The sequence below is a fragment of the Cibotium barometz genome, chromosome 43 (assembly GCF_041138505.1).
Source record: "Cibotium barometz isolate CiBa-2024 chromosome 43, ASM4113850v1, whole genome shotgun sequence".
Classification (NCBI taxonomy): domain Eukaryota; kingdom Viridiplantae; phylum Streptophyta; class Polypodiopsida; order Cyatheales; family Cibotiaceae; genus Cibotium; species Cibotium barometz.
Genome location: NC_141088.1, coordinates 9,658,426 through 9,680,263, shown reverse-complemented (window position 1 = coordinate 9,680,263; position 21,838 = coordinate 9,658,426). Strand labels below are relative to the sequence as shown.

The 21,838-nt window shown below is 42.1% G+C and overlaps 2 protein-coding genes across 6 annotated transcripts in view; one reads left to right on the top strand and one right to left on the bottom strand.

Moving 5' to 3' along the window:
* Positions 1-966: 966 nt before the first annotated feature.
* LOC147613498 (uncharacterized) overlaps positions 967-21,838 on the top strand; it is a 103,865-nt gene continuing 82,993 nt past the window's right edge. The window contains exons 1-2 of one of the 5 annotated variants that reach the window (XM_086781429.1): positions 1,269-1,322; positions 1,415-1,491. In XM_086781429.1, coding sequence (XP_086637555.1) covers positions 1,440-1,491 — 52 coding nt within the window. In that variant the 5' untranslated portion in view covers positions 1,269-1,322; positions 1,415-1,439. Of the gene's footprint in view, positions 1,323-1,414; positions 1,492-21,838 lie in introns of all 5 variants that reach the window. The other 4 variants (XM_086781425.1, XM_086781426.1, XM_086781427.1 and 1 more) reach the window with 4 other exon arrangements.
* Positions 4,955-5,999, bottom strand: LOC147613499 (uncharacterized). Its single transcript, XM_086781421.1, has 2 exons — positions 5,212-5,999; positions 4,955-5,089 (listed from the first exon to the last, which is right to left on the bottom strand). Coding segments are annotated over exons 1-2 (789 nt in total). The 3' UTR covers positions 4,955-5,088.

The window sequence follows — 21,838 nt, the reverse complement described above, 5'->3', positions numbered from 1 at the left end:
CCCTTCAGGCTATAATTTTACCGCCAACTATTGCTAGTGGGTTTTTAAGCTCTTGATTTGATGTGTGATGGCTTCTTTGATGTGTTGTAGCTCCTTGAGGTGTTGCACCAACTCTAAGGTGAGCCTTCTTAAAGAGAATGAACTAAAAATCTTTGATTCTTGATGATTTAGAGAATGATCAAAAAGAGGGAAAAGATTGTTTGAAAAACTAATTAAGAAAACTAATCTTTTTCCTAATCAAACCTATCCTATGGTGTATACTACTCTAGGGATGATGGGTGGCTCTGATACCAACTTAAGATTTGCATCTAGAGCTAATTAGGTTGTATAGAAATGAATTAAACTAATCATCTTAGCATGCTAGAGAGTAAGAAAGAGATTTAACATTATTGATAATGCTAATGATAAAAGTGAAGCATAAGGACAAGGCAAGAGGTTTAGCTTAAAAGCTCATATCTTTAATCCATTAGATAGAGTTCATTTTTATAGGCTTGAGTACATCTCCACCATTAGCCATTAATCATGGCCCATAAGTTTGCTTAAGCAACCCCTAATCTTTTCTAGATTTGAGCACCATCTCTCTTGAAGTGAGTACCCAACAAAGCCTTCATTCCCACTTGTTCTAAGCGCCTACTTTTGGCCTCCATATTGGTTGACCTTTGCACCTTTTCATCAATCTTTGGGCTCCCTTTAACCCTCTCCCTTTAACCCTTAGAACTATAGTCTATTACTTATGCAACCACATACTCCTCCCCTTTACTCCAAACATTTAAACATCACTTGATATTTCATCAGTCTATATGCTGAATTATATGAGGTGAGGTGGTAGTGGAAGATCCAAAATGGCAGCATGACATTTAAGACGAGATTTTTTGGATAACATGCAGCCAAATCAGAGAAATTTAGTAGTCATAAAGTCTTAGAGTTTGATAGATTTTGGTCGTACGAACAAGCTAGGACATCCGTCCAAAACCCCAAAAACAATGGAAAAGCCTTTTTTCACTGTTTCTCCCAGCCATGCCACCATTAAAGGTATTTTAGAAGGGCCAGCTGTTGACGGTTTTCTTGGGTCTCACAGGTTATGGCTGTTGCAAGAAGAGGTCTTTTCTTCCAAGCTCCTAACCAGACATTCAAAACTCTACAAGGATTACAAGGGCAACCTAGCAATCGTTTATATTTCAATTACGTTAACTTTATTAACACCAAAGCTCAAACCCTTTTTAAAAGTCACCGCCAGCTCTCTATAACCATCTCCAGCTTCTCAAAGCTTCGAGCTATGCAGAGCCAGGCGTCCCAGTTTAACATTGACACTCCACAAGAAGGTAAGAAGCCGTTTACCCTACTGCAGTGATTAATCTAGTCGTGTGGGATCATCTAGCATGGCAATTGACAGCTTTTTTATTTACATACTTAGTTGTGGTAGGGGCCTTGAGCGCCTAATGCTGGCATCACTAGTCTCCGACATCAAGGGTGAGCAGGAGCCCATGGACCGTGAGTTCGCACTTGCAGCTTTTATCTCAAAAAACTTATCTCTTTGAGGGCTGCGTTGGGCACTTTTAGTCTCTTTTGTCAACTGGGACAAACGTGTTGTATTTTATATCTTAGACACCCCAAGGCTTCACTTGGATCATAGCTTCGGCTATGCGGCATTAGGACCTCATTGTGCTCCTTCTAGATTTTGAGAAAGCTTATGATAGAGTTGACTAGGGCTTTTTGGAGGGCACAATTTACTGGATGGGGTTCCCAGTGGAGTGGATCCGCGGTGTTTCAGGCCTCTCACAGTTAGGTTCTCATTCAGGGAGCCCCAGGTACAGATTTCCCCTTTTTTCGCTCGGTATGGTAGGGCTGTCCACCAGCACCATACCTCTTCTTATTTGTCGCTGAGGCCATGAGTGGTTTTCTCTCAGCTCAGTAGACGGGGCTCCAAGGATTACGTCTCCCCATCCGTACTCAGGAGGAGCTGCTAGACTCAGAGTTTGTAGATGACACAACAACATACTTATCTGGAGATGTGGGGAATCTCCAAAGATTCGGAGAGGCGATTGAGATCTTTTGTCGCACACCAGGAGCGCAGATTAATTGGCACAAGTCGTGTGGTTTTTGGGTAGGCTCTACACCTACCCCGACTTGGCGTCTAATTGAGGCTTTCTAGTGGATCCCGAGGGGCACTCCAATCCACTATCTTGGATGCGAGGTGGGCATTGATATCTCCCCGGAGTAGCAGCTCACCCTTCTTCTCTTGAGCATTCGGAAGAAGCTTTTGTACTGGAGTTTTGCAAGGCTTTCCTTAGCGGGTTGAGTAGTGCTGGCAAACCAAGTCCTCCTTGCCACCATGTGGTATGTTACTTCTTGTTGGGCCTTCACCTGAGCCTGCATTGGTTAGGTGCAGCGGTTGTTCCGGAACTTCTTGTGCACCGGCAGTGATAGGAGGGCTGCTTGGGCCAAGGTGGCCTAGAGAGGGATCATTTAGTCGTGACGCAGAGGGAGCCTAGGTATCATTGATCCCGCCATTCAGAGCCGCGCCGTGCTGGGTAAGTTGATAGTTAGAGGACTTCTTCTAGGTGGTGAGTCCTAGAAGGACTTCCTCTTGGTTTGGATTTGAGCCCGTACTCCGAGCCCTAGGGGCCCTTGGCTGCAAAGCACTAGATGGATCTTCTCAAAGATGCGAGCCTGTGGCTTTAGCCCAACTTTTGAGGACAGATTTGCAGCGAGTCTACACCAAGCTTGGGATCACTTGAGGCCAACGCTCTAGTAGTCAGCTCCGGTAGCCTCGGAGGAGCATCTTCGGTAGCCCCTGGAACCCTGATCCGTTCACCCAATGGCCACATACTGGGAGCTCGACCCCATGTATCATGGGGAGCGTTGAGCATAGGACATACCAGGTCCCTTGGAGATTGGCTTGCATTCATACAACTTCCCCTGGAGGCTCAGGAGAGACAGACTCAGCCTTGACATTGACTTTGCTATTCCCCAGGAGTGGCTGACCCCTATCCCAGAGCCAACTCCCCTAGTGGTGGGCGTGTTTACTAGGCATGATATTCTCTTGGCAGTTCATGGCACGTGATGGTGGAGAAAGAGTCTGGGTTGCAGGTAAAGACTCTCAGGGGGCTGACAAAGGAGGTGAATTCTCCTCGACTGTATTTCTCAGATTTTGTGTAGACCATGGCATCAAGAGAGAACTGGCCAATACCGGATCGCCTTTAGAGAATGGGGTTGTAGAACGTAAAAACAGGACTATGGTGGAGATGGCGAGGACCATGCTGGAGCATCGTGATCTTCCTTGTCCACTTTGGGGAGAGGCTGTGGCACCGGCTGTCCATACCCTCAACCGGTCTCCAACGACTTCAGTACCTAATATGACTCCGTTTGAGGCATCCTTTGGCAGGAAACTTGATGTCTTGCACTTCCGTGTTTTTGGGAGTGATGCGTATGTACATATTCCGAAGAAGCAGAGGGGGAAGCTTGACTCCAAGTCCCGCAAGCTTATATTTGTGGGGTATAATTCTCTTTCCAAGGGATACAGATTGTATGATCCAGACAGGAATGAGATTGTTGTCAGCCGGGATGTGGTCTTTCATGAGCATGTTCCAGTATCCACTATCGAGGAGCCGCCATTTCTTGGAGATCCAGAAGAGTCTGACGATGATTCCCAGACCATTGCTCTAGTTGATCACCCTCAGTCAACAAAGGAGGTTGATCCCGCCGCCGCTGGAGTACAGCCCCCGCAACAGCAGGAGGCTCCATGATCTGTTCGAGTACCTAGGTGGTTGTTGGACACCCTTCGGGAGTCGGGTGTTACGGAGTTACCCTCCGAATGGACCACAGAGGACGGGCCTCGAAGATCACACAGAGTAACTGCAAGCCTATTACTTCGCCGATGGACCCAAACACAAAGTTAACCGTTTTAATGATCCTTGTGAGCTAGTCGAAGCCTCGTAGTACCGGAAGTTGGTTGGTTCATTGATCTGGTTGCTGAACACCAGATTGGACTTGAGCTTCTCCGTGGGGCTGTTGAGCTCTTTTATGCGGACACCACTGAAGTCTCATTGGGACGCAGGATTGCGGATCTTGCGGTATATGCAGAGTATGAAGGATCTAGGACTCTTTTACACAGGAGGGGATGGAGTCAGACTCCAAGGTTTGAGTGACTTAGATTGGGGAGGAGATCCAGACACGAGGAGATCTACTTCAAGATACAGTTTTACCCTTGGCTCAGGACATTGGCTCAGGACATAGTTGCCAGGCGTTTCAGAAACGGCAGGTATGAAACGGGTTTCATACGTTTTGAAACGTTTCATAAAAGGTAAGAAACGGGTACAAAAAGGTTTCATACAAAACAGAAAAAACATGTATATTTTTTACTTGAAATATACAAAAGAAAAAACTGTTGACATAACTTATAAGAGACCACATTGAATTCATTTCAATAAAAACAAAATACATGTAAGATATGATGATATCACAAATCACGTGGGTGATCACTGATGACTAAACAAAAATCAAAAGCATCACCACGTGGGTGATGAGTCATGACTCAAATTCTAAGATCAAAATAAATAACATGTCCAAAGTTCAAACTAAATAACATGTCCAAATAAAATGATACTGGCAGCTGTTAGCTACTATCTGCATCCTCATCTGCATCCTCATGCTCATCCTCATCTGCATCTTCTGCCTCTGCAGCCTCACTCTCAAGGTCACTGCCGGTAGCCGAGTCCTCAAAGGCCTCATCCTCTAGAGGTGCAGGTGCACCACTAGTACTAACCTCTCGAGAAGATCGTGTAGTGCGAGCCGGAGCCATGATCTCCTCATAGAGCATAGAATAGATGTCTCTCTCCTCCTGAGGAATGTCGGGAATCTCCTTGCACTTCATGATATCAATCTTATCTGGATTCACTTGGCGAGGCTCAATGGGATGACCCTTTTGTTCTAGCAATCGGAGATTGCAATGACAAAAGACAAGCCTCTCCAATTGTGCTGAGGAGAGTCTATTTCTCTTTTTCGTGTGAAAAAGAGCCCATGTACTCCAGTTTCTCTCACAAGGCCCTGAACTGCAATCCTGGGAGAGAACTCTCAATGCAATCCGTCTCTACATTGTACAAAAAAGAATGTTAAGTTAGAGTCAAAAAGAGAGTAGCATTTGAATGTAGATTTTGAAAGAGTAGGACTCACGAGACAAAGATACAAGATTCAAGAATCAAGAAACCTTACCAAGTTGGGTGTCCCAATACCGTATTTCTCCCACCAAGACACTGGCTCCAACTGGGTGCTGCACAAGGTGTCCACACAATCTTGGGGAACTCCTCCTCTAATATCCTGCCCATGGATACACAATTGGACCCATTGTCCGTGATCACCTGCACAATGTTATCAGGCCCAATTTCATTGATTGCCTGGCTCATGTGGGACATAATGAACTCCCCTGTAACCACTATCCCTGGCACCGATGCATCTATGGCACGAATGAACATTGTGCCTTTGCAGGAGGACACAAGAATGTTGTACACATTTCTCTTCCGCGCATCTGTCCATCCATCACAAAGCAAAGTATAACCATACTTTGCCCAAGAGGCCTTGAGAGGCTCCATCTCCATCTCCACAGCCAGTTGCTCCTTGCGAAGCTCAGTATTGCGCAATGTCTCGTAGGAGGGGCCATCCCACTCACACCCAATGCGGGAGATAGCTCTCATTGCCTTCTTCCATCGAGGAGTCCTGACAATGTGGAAGGATAATCCACATTGAATAAACAACTTCATCAACTCCCTCGTTGCCTCTTTCATGGTAGCCTTTTGCATCCCTGCCTGTACATGTCCTTTCTTGAACACTGGAAGACTAGTTCTTTTGGCTCGAGGTGCCGAGCTAGAACCACCTGCAACACCACCTGCAACCTCACCACTGGTATCTTCCTCTCTGATACTGTGAGTCCTCTTGGAGACACTTTGACTTGCTTCAGGCTCTCCCAGATTGGGGATATCCTCAAGGGGGATACCTAGCTGCATGGCCTTCCAAGCCTTGAGGCTATCATAGATTTCTTGTGGCACATGCTTACATGGCCCAATGCCGAAACCCTTTGTTTGTGACAAATGTGCCTTCAACCTGGTGACACTGCCATGGTGCTTATCAGCACAAAAGTTGCATTTTCACTTTCCGGAGCCTGAGCCACCATATCTAGACTTGAAGGTGACATTGTTCCAAAGAGAATCACCTGTTCAAGGCATCCTACAAGGCGGGGATAAATGCAGATTGTTGGCCCTGCAAGTGCGACACATAACATAAACTAATCTCAATAGAGCAAGGGTGGACCGTGGAAGATATGCCATAAATATTGATGGAAGAGAAAAAAGTGTGCTGCTTTGTGAGTTGTGCAGAGAAAACCAACTTAAAGCAAAACATGACATTACCCCTTTGGAAGACCTCCACAAGGCCCAAGGACACCAAGGAGCAGGGGGCCGACACAAGCGATGGAAGGAATCGAAGGATGGCACACAAATCGGCAAACTCACAGGCGGCCGCCACTGGGAAGCGTGAATGAACTGCGCCGTACGATTCACGAAAGGAAATGTTTTTTAAGGTTTTTAAAAACTGCATGATGTATGAAACGCGTTTCATACTGTACGAAACGTTTCGTACGTTTTGAAACTGTATGAAACGCGTTTCTATGCAACACTGGCTCAGGAGCAGTTTCTTGGAGCAGTAAGCGGCAGCCAACTATTGTCCTATCTTCGACAGAGACAGAGTATCGGGCTGCTTGTGGTGTTGCTTGCGAGGTTGTATGGTTGCGGAGGCTGCTAGGCGAGATTGGGTTTCCATAGAAGGAGCCCACAGTCATCCAGTGCGATAACCAGAGTTGTATAGCTATTGCTCAGAACCCGGTCTTCCATGCCCGGACCAAGCACATAGAGATACAGTATCACTTTGTACGTGGGAAGATCTTGGCTGGTGACATCTTGCTCCTTTATTGTTCGACGGAAGACAATGCGGCGGACCTCTTCACGAAGTCTCTACCTCAGGCTACGCTCAGGCGGCACTCCAGCTCCCTTGGGTTGATTTCACAGCCAGGAGCTGAGAGGGGGTGTTAGAAGTCATCTCTTGTCTTAATCAAACACCAGGGCCTCTGTTGTGGGTGTGCCCACCCCGTATAGGTGTTTTATCATTTTTCCTCACTCCCCGTATTTTTCCCCAATTTTTCCATTTTTTCCATGGTGTGGGTGGATGCCACAGGCTGGCAGGAGCCTCTGATGCTGGCCGACTGCACTCATATGTTCCTGAAGACTGGCCGACTTGATCAGAGGAGGTCGTGGTGTTTTTCTGCTGGCCGACTGGCTTTGCCCAGTCGTGGAGGGCTGGTGGCACTTCATGCGCTGGCCGACTGCATCCATGGGGCCATATAAATAGGCCCCACGATCCCCACTATGTATTCATTCAGTTTTCCCGGGATCTTGTGTATAGAGAAGAGTTTACACGCCTATCTCTCTGTCTTTCTTGTGCTGTCTATTTTCTGCACTCTACTTGCTCTTGTGGTCTCAAGTTTGGTTATCATTCCGGCTGCGTATTTTGACATATTGACCCCCAACCCCCCCCCACAAGGTGGCTAGGGAGAGACAGACGTTTATGGATTTGGGAGAGCTGGCCCCTCACGCACCTCTAGTGGGACCCGAGGGAGTGGCTTGGCGTGATCCTGTTGACTGGGAGGAGACATTGGGTACCCTGTTCTTCGCATACACTGCGTGGCTAGGCCATAGGATTCAGATGCCCAAGGTTGAGGGCACCCTAGCAGTAGGAGCACACTGGCAGTCATGGGGTCTCTCACAACAGTTTCTCTCGGATTTTTGCAAGAGGCTCTAGGATAGTTTTCGGCCTCGAAAGATCACCCTCTTTCTTTGGCTGCTAGCACATAGGAGTTTGGCGGTCAGCACGTGGTTGGCCATAGGCGGTTGACCAGCTGCTTGTGCGAGGTGCGGCCACCCTCAGGAGTCTCAGTGACATTGTCTTTGGGATTGCCCGAAGGCTCAGCAAGTTTGGCGGTGATTTCTCCGCATTTTCACGATGGACAGGACCTCAACCAGCATCATTTCATGGGGTACTGTTGCTTGGGCCACTGAGGTTGCGCTTGTCATGGCCTATGACGAGGAAGGTGAGGAGCTAGCCCTTAAAGTCTCTCACCTTCGCATTTCTGCAGTACCAGTCCTAGCCCCAACTACTGATCATTGGACTTCGGGTTCGTGCCAGAGATGGGAGATTTGTAGTAGTATTGCAGCTTAGCACATCTAGAGAGCTAGATGTAGTGAAGCCATCGAAGCATAGTTGCAATGAAACATGTTTCTTACATGTAAGAAACGTGTATAAAATGTCTACCTGTTTTATACGTAAGAAACGAGGTTTCAAACGAAACTTTTTTAAACCATAAAAACATCAAAAGTAGCATTCAGGCTGCCTCATTTTTAGAGGCGATTTTGAAAGTACAGCTGCGTTTAGTAGCTGCCTTGACTCCTAAGAACGTTGACTTCACTCTGCACTCCTAGGACCAAGCAAAGGTGACTCTTGGGCCTTCACCCACTCTCTTCTTGTTCTTGCCTGCAGCCTATTCTATCTCTCGAGTCTCATCATGCCAAGGAAGAGCTCTCCTCTATGGGACAATGTGACCTTCGATGCCGTGAATGCAAGATATGGTGGGAGCGGCACAATGAAATGGACTTGCAAGTTTTGTTCTGAGAAGCACCGTGGAGTTGCTCAGAGATTGAAGGCTAATTTTTCCCAAACAAAGGGCTTTGGCATTGGCCCTTGTACAGAAGTGTCGAAGAATGTTTATGACAGCCTCAAGGCCAATGTGACCTTCGATGCCGTGAATGCAAGATATGGTGGGAGTGGCACAATGAAATAGACTTGCAAGTTTTGTCTGAGAAGCACCGTGGAGTTGCTCAGAGATTGAAGGCTAATTTTTCCCAAACAAAGGGCTTTGGCATTGGCCCTTGTACAGAAGTGTCGAAGAATGTTTATGACAGCCTCAAGGCCAATGTGACCTTCGATGCCGTGAATGCAAGATATGGTGGGAGTGGCACAATGAAATAGACTTGCAAGTTTTGTTCTGAGAAGCACCGTGGAGTTGCTCAGAGATTGAAGGCTCATTTTTCCCAAACAAAGGGCTTTGGCATTGGCCCTTGTACAGAAGTGTCGAAGAATGTTTATGACAGCCTCAAGGCCTGGAAAGCTGAAATGTTGGGCATTTCTATTGATAGAGTGCCTGAATGGGATCAGCCTGAGACATCTCTCGCAGCTATTCCAGCATCTCAAAAGCCAATTTTCGATGTGGATGATGACGTTGAGAGCACGTTGGTGTCACAAGCTGCAAGCTGAAGGACCTTGCCAACAACTGCTTTTCCTCTATTCAAGCGAGGAGATATGAGAGCATCCATGCAAAAGGCAGCTATGAAGGAGGCAACTAGGGAGGTCACGAAGTTGTTTGTGCAATGTGCATTATCTTTTCATATCACTCGGACTCCTCGATTGAAGTCAGCTATGTGTGCCATCTCTCGCATCGGGTGTGAGTGGGAGGGTCCGAACTATGAGAGATTGCGTTGTAACATGCAACGGAATTATGCGTGATGAAGGATCTTGTCACACAAGTCTCACACCGCCTTCTTTTTCTTGAGTTTCACGAGTCTTTAGCAATCCACTTTTAGCACTTCAAACTTTGAGAGATTAGAGAGAGAGAGAGAACTGTACATCGTATTGGGTCCCAAGTTACCCACTGAAGGGCTCCCTCCTATTGCTAGGAGTATTTGCTTTATTATCTTTGAAGAGAATGATTGAGGAGTGACTTTGGACTGTAGATAAGCCAAACACAAGATCTCTGAGAAAGACCAAGAGTCGGGCTGAACTGCACACGGCTGTAGAAGCACCAATGATGACTGATCTCAAGCCTATGCACTCTTCCAATGGAATGTAGGAAGGCTGCAAATCTGAGGCTGAGAGGAGATGGGGCTGATTGGGACTGTTCTAGGCTGTGAATGAATGCTGAAAATGATTGTATGAATACGTTTTACCTTCACCTGAAGGGCTGTAGCAAAACGATGAATGAATGAATGCTGAAAACTGTGTATATGGTGAAAACGCTGAGTTCTGAAGTGGCTGAATGTTGAGTGATATGAAGGAATGATGGGATGAGCAAGTGATGCTATTTATATGCTCTTCATGAGCAGGTCGGCTGGCTGAAAGCTGGCCGACTGCTTCATGTCTTGCATTAAATGAATAATGTTGATAATAATATGGAAAAATGCCAGATAAATGATATAAAATATGGGAAAAAATACTGGATGATATTCTGAGTGTTCTGCAATGATCTAGATGGTATGTATGCATATGAATGCTATGCAAAATGCAAAGCATGTCCTGATGCAAACTCTCAAGGCTTCTATAACTTCTATATGCATGAATGATTCTCTCCAAGTGGGTTAAGGGACTCTGATTGACTGACTCTCTAAGGTTGAGGAATGACCTACGTAGCTCATGCCTGACATATCCTGGACTAAGGATTACAATGGGGTCACAGTGTACGACAAATATCATATCCTAAAGGGTTCTACTGCTGTACAGTGTTGCACTGACGATGAGCCATCTTGTCACCATGCACTATAGTGTAGAGTGCATGTGACATTCCCTCTTGCTTAGCTTGGCGGCAGTTTCATGGCTTCCAAGCAGTCCGCCAACAACTAGGGGTACTCTTGAAAGAACTCTCGTCTAGCCAAATTGCTTCGTGGATCATAGTCACAAGAAACGGCCGTTTCAGACCCTAGAATCGTGTTTCTCTGTTTCAAGACCCCATTCGTTTCCATGATCGTTTCTCGTTTCCCAATAGATATTGTCACACGAAACGGTTGTTTTCACCCCTAAAAACTCGTTTTCTTGTTTCCATTCCTCAAACGTTTCCGTTCCCGTTTCTCGTTCCTGGTGACTTTGTCGTGGATACCTCGATCTCGGAACTGAACTTCGTATAGAACTGACGGAGTCTTCGACTGGAACCATGCTTCCAACGATGAAGAAGGATTTGCTTAGGCTCAATGACTTATGATTCGTCTACTACGTCTGGCTACTCTTCATTTGAAACATCAAACACTTCTGGTCCAACATATGGTTTTAGCTAAGAAACATGGAAAACATCAGGCATTGTCCAACTGTTAGGCAACTTCAACTTCATGGAGACATCACTTATCTTTTTAACTATAGGAAAGGGTCCAAAACTACAAAAAGAAAGCTTGGGACAATGTTTGCCCACTTGTTTCAATCTCTGTTTCATAATGCGCAAAAATAAAAATCTTCATTAATTTCTTTACACTAGAAATTATACTTTCGTCATTTAAATATTTGGATTTGAATATAGTGGGAATTCCTCTTTCATCATTTAAAATTTATCTATGCAGAAAGATAAATTTAACTAAATTTTCTCTTAAAAATTTAAATGAAAATCTTCATTAATTTCTTTACACTAGGAATTACACTTTCCTCATTTAAGTATTTGGATTCCAATATAGTGGGAATTCCTCTTTCGTCATTTAAAATTTATCTATGTAAAAAGATAAATTTAACTAAAATCTTTCTTTAATTTTTAAATAAAATATGCATTATTTTAGCATCACAATTTTTCTCTTACTTCATTGGAGTACATGGATTTCCATTGTCATGGGGATTACTCTTTTAGCATAAAAATGGATTACTAGAAATTCTTCTTTTTCGCAATTAACTATTTATGTATAAACATAAAAATCAAATTTTCATGATTATAATGAGAATCATTCAATTAATCTAGGATGATTAATCCTAGAATATGGTAGGAAGTCCTCTTTTCATATTATGAATGAAAATGATTTATGTGTTAATTTTACAAAAATTTTGCTATACCTCCGCTGCTATTACTAGTTATTCTCAATAAATTTGAAAGAATAAAGTTTAGTATTATTCATGTGATTAGAATAACCACTAATTGGATCATTATCCAATTATGGATTGATTCTTCAATTTACCATAAATTTAATAGCATAAAAGTATTAAAAAGCCATTATTTTGACCTCCTAGACAAGCATAGAAATGACTTTTAGATTAGAGAAATGCTTCATGAGAAGCTTCATTCGAATTGAGAATAGGTCATAAGAATGACCATTCTTTGAAGGAGAGAGAGAAATGCTTAAAAACAATTATAAATTAAGCATAAATGAAAATTTATGTATTTTTTCGTTACAATACATTAATGAACTTCAATAGTATTCAAAAGTCATTCAAATTAATACTTCTCAAGCTTGAGAGCGGTTGAGAAGAGAAACATTTGAAGATTTAAGAAAAAGAAGACAATAATCCACACTTTACCTCCTAAATTACTTGATTCTTTGATCACAGTAGAGTTCTCCAATTAATCAATTGGTTTGGTATGTTGTTGGAGTCTCCAAGGAATATTGAAGAGAGAGAGAAGCTCCAATCTCTTCAATTTGTAGAGGGTTTTTAGAGGATAATAGAAAATAAGCTTAACTTAGAGTAATACCGGCATAGTTAAGTTCATAGATGAGAATACAAAGGAATGAGGGTCTAAATATAGGTGAGGGAGGCCACTAACTGAGTCCAACTGAGTTCTAGAATTTTTTAGCTTCAATTTGGACAAGATTTGGATCAGTTTGGCTCCCTTTTTGATTTGGTTTGATCTAGAAGAGAGGAGAGATAAAAATATCCTATTATTTTTGAGTTTTAAACTCATCCACACATGTGAAATAGGCGCCTCCTTGAAGGGCCTCCTTTTCCTTACCCATGTGTCAAAAATGAATGGTTACTTCAAAATATCTCATTTTTTTATTAATACTTTATAATTTTTAACTAATAAACCTAGTACTTAGTTAACTCTTCATCTTATGTGGGCTTCTACTCATTTTTGGGTATTTTCTTTTATTCTTTGGATTTATCTTGTCCCAATACTTGGATTAATCTTATTGGTCCATAGGAACCTTAATTGGACCATAATCAATTTTTTTTCGAAAATCTTAATCCTTAGGCTAAGGTCTTCTAAATGAATTTTTATTAATTCCAATTGCACCTTGGAAAATCTATTTTGATTATTTGTTTCAGGATCCAAAAGTATCCCAATATTGATTTACCACTCTCTATAAATTTTTATCTCACTAGGCAAAACAAGGAAAAATAATATTTTCTTATATCAGAAACATAGAATGATTACAAGGGATTGAAGTGGAGGCTTAATTGTTATTTAGGTTGAGGAGGAATCTTATATCCTCTCCCACTTGAAAAACTCGAGATGTCCTCATCTCGTAAAATGGGGGTAATCCTTCGCCAACTCTTCTTCTTTCTCCGAGGTGGCGTCTTCTAGAGGGAAGAACTTCCACTTTACTAAGAATTCTCTGAGGACTTTGCTCCTGAGAATCTTCACCCGAACGTCGAGGATTTTCTCATATTGGAGTACCATTTGGCCTTGAGTCGGAGAGATCAATTGTTCATTATCCAGCATGTGACTCGGGCTAGGTACATATTTCTTAAGCAAACTGACATGGAATACATCATGTACCTTGAGATGGGGAGGCAGAAGAAGTTTGTAGGCTAGATTGCCCGCTTTCTTTATGACAGCATACGGTCCACAGTATCTGGGAGAGAGCTTCTTGTACTTCCCTAATGATAAGGAACTTCTTTTTGGTCGTACTCGAATCAAGACCATATCTGATTCTTCAAACTCTCTCTCAGATCTCTTTTTATTTGCATACTGCTTTTTGCCTGTCTTGGGCTGCCTTTATATCTTTACGGATTGATTGCATCTGCTGGTCCATGACGTCAAGCATTTGTCTGGACATTTCGACTCTGCTCAATGGGTCAGATCAAGTCAATAGTGTAAGGCAATTTTGTCCATACAAAGCTTTGAAAGGACTCATCCCAATGCTCCGATGATAAGAAGCATTGTAAGCGAATTCGACCAAATGCAGATGACTTAACCACTTCTTGGGTTCCCTGTTCGCAGCATGACCGAAGGATATCTTCTTTACCCGATTACCCTTTCCGTCTGGCCATCTGTTTCGGGGTGATAGGCTGTGCTGAGATCCAAGAAAGTTCCTACTGCTTCAAAGAACGCAGTTCATAATTTCGATGTGAATTTGGGATCTCTGTCACTTACTATTCTCCTGGGTAAACCATTCAATCTGAAGATCTCCTTAAGGAAAACTCTGGCAACATCCACTGCAGAGTATGTTTCTTCCACTGAAATAAGATGAGCAACTTTGGTTAGCCTGTCAACTATCACAAAAATGGAGTTGTAACCTGATTGCACTGAAGGTAATCCAAGTCCATACTGATGCATTCCCACTTCATCTGTGGAATGTCTAGAGGCTGCAGTTTTCCTGGCATCTTGACTCTCTCAGTCTTGACTCTTTGGGACATCAAGCATTTTCGCACATGATCAAGTACATCCTTTTTGAGTCCTGGCCAGAAGAAGCTTTCTTCACAGACATATAGGTTTTTATAAACCCTGGATGTCCAGCTATCAGGCTATCATGGGCTTCTCTCAGAATTCTTTCCTTTATTCCCTCATCATTGGGGATACATAGCCGATTATTATAATGCATGCATCCTTCATCCAGTTTGTACCCAAGAACTCGACTCATTTCCTGAGGAGTTTTGCTTTCCTGCATCAGTAGGGTAGCAATAGGGGCAAAGAATTTGTCCTGCATGATTTTCTCCTTTGCTTCATTGATCAATGGATTTGACACCACTGTAATTGCAAGCAAGGAGGCTTTTCTGCTAAGCGCATCTGCAATCACATTTTCTTTCCCCGGTCGATACTTTATTTCAAAATCAAATTCCTGCAGGGTTTGCATCCATCTCCTTTGACGCATGTTGAGATCCCTTTGGGTGAAGATCCACTTCGGACTTTGATGATATGTCATCAAGGTGAACCTTTGTCCCAAAAGATAATGTCTCCACAACTTCAGAGCATACACTACTGAGAGTAACTCCAAGTCACGACGGCATAATTTCTCTCATGTGTTCTGGGCCACTGCATGACCTTCCTGCATTAGAGCACCGCCTAAGGCAAATCCACTGGCATCAGTAACTACCTCAAGGGTTTGGTAAAATCTGGTAATTTAAGAACAGGGTTGGTTACTAAGGCTGTCTTTAGCTTGTCAAAGGCACTCTGACACATTGCAGTCCACTGAAAAAGTGTACTTTTCTTGAGAAGGTTAGTCAAAGGGGACGCTATCTGAGCATACCTAGGTATAAAGATCCTATACCATCCGGTTAACCCTAGGAATCCTCTGACTTCTTTTACTGACTTGGGTTCTGGCCATTCAACTACTGCTTGGATCTTTGCAAGGTCAGGAGAAATCCCATCCTTTGACACTATGAATCCCAAGTATTCAACCTGGTCAACAGAGAAGGAACACTTGCTCTTCTTTGCAAAGAGTTGGTGTTTCCTTAGGATTTCCAGGACTTTGCGCACATGATCTTCATGGTCTACAGCATTCCTTGAGTATACTAAGATATCGTCAAAGAAGACAAGAACAAAATCATCCAAGTATTCTCTGAGAATATCCTGCATAAGACGATTGAATGTCGCTTGGGCATTAGTCAATCCAAACGTCATGACTGTGAACTCATAATGCCCATAGCGAGTATTGAATGCTGTCTTTGGGATGTCTTGCTTCTTGATTCTGATCTGGTAGTAACCGGATTTGAGATCTATCTTTGTGAACATTTGGGTCCCACTTAACCGATCCAGAAGTTCATCAATCCTAGGAATAGGATACTTATTCTTAATTGTTAATTGATTCAATCCTTTGTAGTCAATACAGAGTCTTAACGTTCCATCTTTCTTCTTTTGAAAGAGAACGGGCGCACCCCAAGGTGAGACACTGGGTCTGACGAATCCATCTCTAATAGTTGTCTTAAATGTTCCTTAAGTTCTATGGCTTCAAGGACTGGCATTTTGTATGCACGCTGGGCTACTGGCTGAGCTCCGGGAGTTAATTCGATCCCATGATCTACTTCATGAGATGGAGGCATCGCAGTCAGCTCTTCAGGAAACACATCTGCATACTCACTTAACCACTCTGGTTCTTTAGCCTTGTATTTTATGTGTACTGGATTCATTTTAACGACATCCACAGCTTGGTTCTTTTTGAGCCCTTTTAATAATTTGGAAGCCTTGACTAAATGTAGCACTAGGGATCCGGAAATTCCAATTCCTTGAACTTTATTCTCGTGAAGGTCAAGGAAAGAGATGATTCCTTTGTGACAATGAATGTCAGCCTGATTCTTTTGGAGCCAATCCATTCCAAGGATTCCATCATATATTCTCGGGGGTAGGACTCGAACTGGCACTCTGTTACGTTCCCATCTAGGCTAAATTGAATAAGGTCAGTCTCAAGGTGAGTGAAAAGAATCTTCCAACCACTGGCTAATTCCACTTGCATAGGCTTCTCTGATTTTTGATTTAGGACTAATTTACGCAGACATCCTGGGGAAATAAAAGAATGAGTACTGTCTGAATCAATCAAAAGCTTGAATTTCTTACCCTGGTACTCTGTTGGAGTCTGGAGGACTGAGAATTGACGGTTATTCCCCTGATGCTCAATCGCTGCATAGATCTGTCCTCTCTCTTCCTCCACTTCCTCAGCTATGGTGACTGCTTTGGCTGCTGCAATCTGAGGTGACTGCTTCAATCTGAGGTGGAACTCTCTCTCTTTGGTTATTCCAATTCTGGGAGGGAGTTCGGAAACTGCTTTGCATGGAGGCTGCAAGCTGAGTTGGCACTCTTCTTGGGTTACCCTGATTCTGGCGCGGGAGACCCTGGTTGGACTGAAATGAAGGAGTCGGTCTCTGAACTCTGGGACCCTGGCTTCCTTGGTCCACCGAAGGAGATGGGCAATCCTTAAGCTGGTGCCCAAATCCCTGACATCCGAAGCATTTGTTCTTGCTTCGAAGTTCTTCCCTTTTCATTCTGGAGAGAGCCGGAGTTCTTGAGAATGTACTTCGAGGGAAAGGTCTTCCTTCATTTCTGAAGCTTCCTGTCTCCACATTCTGGTTAAGACCTTGGTGTCTCTTTGGAGGCGGAAAGTTGGAAGAACTTCCCGGTGTCTGAAATCTTTTAAAGGATGAGGAAGCTGGCTTTGGCGGGACTTTTACGATGAAGGCTTTGGCAAAGTCCTTCGCCATTCTGACAACTTCAGCCATGGACACTGGCTTGGCATTTTTGACGAGTGTGTCCAAGGGTTCGTTCATTCCCCGAATGAATTTGGCCATGAGTGGCTCTTCATCTAGAGGTGGTGAATATGTGAGTAGAAGAGCGAAGGCCTGATGATTTTCCTCGATGGTTTTGCTCCCCTGCTTCAGCTCTAAGAATTCGTTCATTTTGGTTTCCAAAAATCCAGGGGGACAAAATCTCTTCCTTAAATAGGTTTTAAGGTCGTTCCAGGACTGAGTAGCCGGTCACGTCAAAATATTCTTCCATGGATTCCACCCATTTCTCCATAGCCTCGCCCAGGTTCTCCCTTTCTCCTTTGAAGGGTCCTAGCTGAGTTCTATGAAGAGCCTTGCGAACGTCAGGGTCAAGCTCATCATCTTCAGAGAGAGGGTCTGGCTGACGGCCACGGTTTCCTCGTCTCATGATTCTGCCAAAAATGATATATTATTAAATTTTTATTTGTGATATCGTCCACGAGATCCTAAGACTTAAGAGGTTCGGAAAACAATTTCTTAAACAAGACAAATGATCTTATTGGAGATCTATGACATATGTCTGATAACAGATTTTTCTTTATCAGTTCGTCCATAAACAATCACTTATACAACAGGGAAATTTTCTCCGAAAAACATTTCTTTATTTATATAAAGGTTTCAATATGTACATAGAGCAGCTTGGTTCCAGAAATCAAAATCTCCTCGGGAGACGCATAAGACGGCGGTACTGGGCCATAGCCATGCCCTGATATAAACGCCAAGGGAGCTATTATCTTCTCCTTAGGAATAAAGCGACTAAGGAGTCTATAGATTTGGCATGAAAGTCTGAAATTTCGAGGCGTTGAATGATATAGAATGACATTGTGTATCACTTTCAACTTTATTAGAATCATGGCTAATGAGAGGTTTTGCCTCAGCGCTGCACGTCGGTCGCAAGAGGCGTGGACATATTGCCCTGCAAACCACTTATGCTGTCGTCTCTCCGCTGGGTCAGGAAAATATAAATCCTCGAAATGGCGTGCGAGTTTGACTCGGCTTGTTCGAGTTGCAGTGGAAGAGATGAGATGCTCAAAGGCGAACGCAGTCATGTCTTGTGACTGGGTGTTTTGGGAATACCAGATAAGTATGGAACTTCCATCTAAAAAAACAATTTCTTTGATTAAAAATTCTTTATTAATGAGACTTACAGAATGAAAATACATAATGAAAAATGCTTTTTCTGAGTTCTTGTTTTTAATTTTGTTTTGTTTAAAAAAAAATTTCAATTTCTAATAAGAATTCGTTTATCCTTATTAGCTTTCAACAAAGCTCTGATACCAGCTGTGAGGTCCCCCGCCCGCTCTCCGGGGCTCCTGCCGGCGGCGGAAGCGGCGTCGGCCTCCCGTGCAAGGCGGGGTCCACACACTCGAGGCCTCGCCTGCGGATGTCCGGGACGAGAGGCTAGCTTGGGCAGCCCCTCCGAGACCGGGCCCGGAAGACTCCCCTCGCCCGGAAGACACGGGCTATTCCGCCAATTGAGAAAAATCTTCTAACGGCGGGGAAATTACTCTAACGAGTTAAGTCTTAACTAGATAAACTGATCTGACTAAACCTAAAGTCACATAGTCAGATCAAGAAGAGACTTGCACTTGGTCCATGGAATCACCGCTTTTTTTCTCATTTATGAGGCACAGCCGATGATCCCCTCCCACAGAACAAGGTCTTCTTAACTAAATAACGTAACTAATCGTATCTAGTTGTTTCTCAGGAATCCTCCGATTCAGCCTAACCCCATCTGGCCCATGGGTTTTAGCCAACTACCTGACCAGTGAATTGGTGGGATTCCATTATAAAGATTTGGTTGGGTTTTTACTCGGGTACTGAGGAAAAGAGTTTCCAGGTCTCCTAGCCGGCGATTCATGCAAAAATCAAGATATAGGCATACCACGTACACACCTAATATGAAATTGCCATTTATAACAGATACGACTGGCTTTAAAAACAATCCTTCAATAGAAATCATAATATTTCTGATCATCATTTTCCAAAATTCCGAGTCCATTGTATTACAAAAATGTATCCTCTGAACTCTCCATTGAAGACCAGTTGGCCAACCAACGAGATTCAGTATCAAAATTTGGTTCTCAAAAATCTTTCCTTTTTGTCCATCCGAAATCTTCCTCGACGTACACATGGGTGTCCTAGCAACCACGAGCCCGTGCATCGCCTGGTCAGAACCCTCTAGGATCCTCCTTAGGTGTCCTGGCACTTCACTCAAGGACTGCTTCATCGGTCCTCGCCCATCGTACCAGAAGCGCACCATTTTAACCGTACCAAGGCTGGTCAAGACCTCGGCAGGCTTTGCTGCGAGCAACGTTCCTTGACGACTCCCCGCCAACTGTTCCAACGAACCTTCTCTTAGAAAAACATAAGCCAAATGCTTCCTCCAGCATTCTGGCGTAAAACAGTCCTTTGAATGAAAAAAACAGAGGTTCCAATGCAAGTAAAATTCTAGTTTGAGATCGGTCTCGACAACCCTTTTTCCATAATTCCCAGTTTCATAATGAGGATCCTTGATCTCTCATGATGATAATTTACCCATCATTTTGTCCATTTGTCCAACTAGATTCTTGGTGAGTTTGGTGAAGGAAAAACTAGATTAGTTTCGGTAGTTTATTCTTTGGATTTAGTAACTGGAATTGGTTACGAAGTTTTTGTCTGATTCAGATCGAGAGAAGGAAAATTAGGTTTACTGTTCGTCCCTCATGTAGTCTAACCAAATTCATTTGGTTTAGTTCTACAAGGATTCCCTTCAACAACATCTAGATTTTGGGTAAATATCAATTTAGTGATTTTACCAATTAAAATATCCAAAGATATTTTTTATGCCACATAATTTCTCAGCCTTAATTCATTAGGTAGAATTATGGTGGAAATTCATCTTTTGACACTAAAATTTAATTCAAATCCATCTATTCTTAAATATCATAAAAATTCTTCTTTTAACTAAAATATCAATACCATTTTTTTGAATAAACTTGAAATCCTTCTTTTTCTCATTTCAATGAGTGCAATCCAATTATCATGGAAATTTCTCTTTTACCATAAATTAAATCTACTTAAAATTCTTGTTAAAAATTACATAAAAATATCCATTAATTCCATTAAGCTAAAAATTTCACTTTTCTCATTTAAACATTTGAATTCCAATATGGTGAGAATTTCTCTTTTATCATTTAATCTTATCTATATAAAAAGATAAATTCAACTAAATTTTTACTTAAAATTTAAATAAAAATCTTCATTAATTCCTTTACACTAGGAATTACACTTTCCTTATTTAAATATTTGGATTCCAATATAGTGGGAATTCCTCTTTCATCATTTAAAATTTATCTATGCAAAAAGATAAATTTAACTAAATTTTCTCTTAAAAATTTAAATAAAAATCTTCATTAATTCCTTTACACTAGGAATTACACTTTTCTCATTTAAATATTTGGATTCCAATATAGTGGGAATTCCTCTTTCATCATTTAAAATTTATTTATGTAAAAAGATAAATTTAACTAAAATCTTTCTTTAATTTTTAAAGAAAATATGCATTATTTTAGCATCACAATTTTTCTCTTACTTCATTGGAGTACATAGATTTTCATTGTCATGGGAGATTACTCTTTTAACATAAAAATGGATTACTAGAAATTCTTCTTTTTTGTAATTAACTATTTATGCATAAACATAAAAATTATTTTTTCATTATTATAATGAGAATCATTCAATTAATCTAGGATGATTAATCCTAGAATATGGTAGGAAGTCCTCTTTTCATATTATGAATGAAAATGATTTATGTGTTAATTTTACAGAAATTTTGCCATAGCTCTGCTCTGCTATTACTGGTAATTCTCAATAAATTTGAAAGAATAAAGTTTAGTATTATTCATGTGATTAGAATAACCACTAATTGGATCATTATCCAATTATAGATTGATTCTTAATTTTATCATAAATTTAATAGCATAAAAGTATTAAAAAGCCATTATTTTTGCCTCCAACAATTAGACAAGCATAGAAATTACTTTTAGATTAGAGAAATGCTTCATGAGAAGCTTCATTCGAATTGAGAATAGGTCATAGGAATGACCATTCTTTGGGGGGGAGAGAGAAATGCTTAAAAACTATTATAAATTAAGTATAAATGGAAGTTTATGTACTTCTTCATTACAATACATTAAAGAACTTCAATAGTATTCAAAAGCCATTCAAATTAATACTTCTCAAACTTGAGAGGGGTTGAGAAGAGAAACATTTGGAGATTTAAGAAAAAGAAGACAATAATCCACACTTTACCTCTTAAATTACTTGATTCTTTGATTAGAGTAGAGGCCTCCAACCAATCAATTGGTTTGGAGTCTCCAAGGAAGATTGAAGAGAGAGAGAAGCTCCAATCTCTTCAATTTGTAGAGGGTTTTTAGAGGATAATAAAAAATAAACTTAACTTAGAGTAATACCGGCATAGTTTAGTTCATAGATGGGAATACAAAGGAATGAGGGTCTATTTATAGATGAGGGAGGCCACTAACTGAGTCCACAACTGAGTTCTAGAATTTTTCAGCTTCAGTTTGGCTGAATTTGGACA

What these genes read in the sequence shown, in the direction of transcription:
- LOC147613499 (XM_086781421.1), bottom strand. Translation starts at nt 5,999, where the DNA reads ATGCAGCTAGGTATCCCCCTTGAGGATATCCCCAATCTGGGAGAGCCT.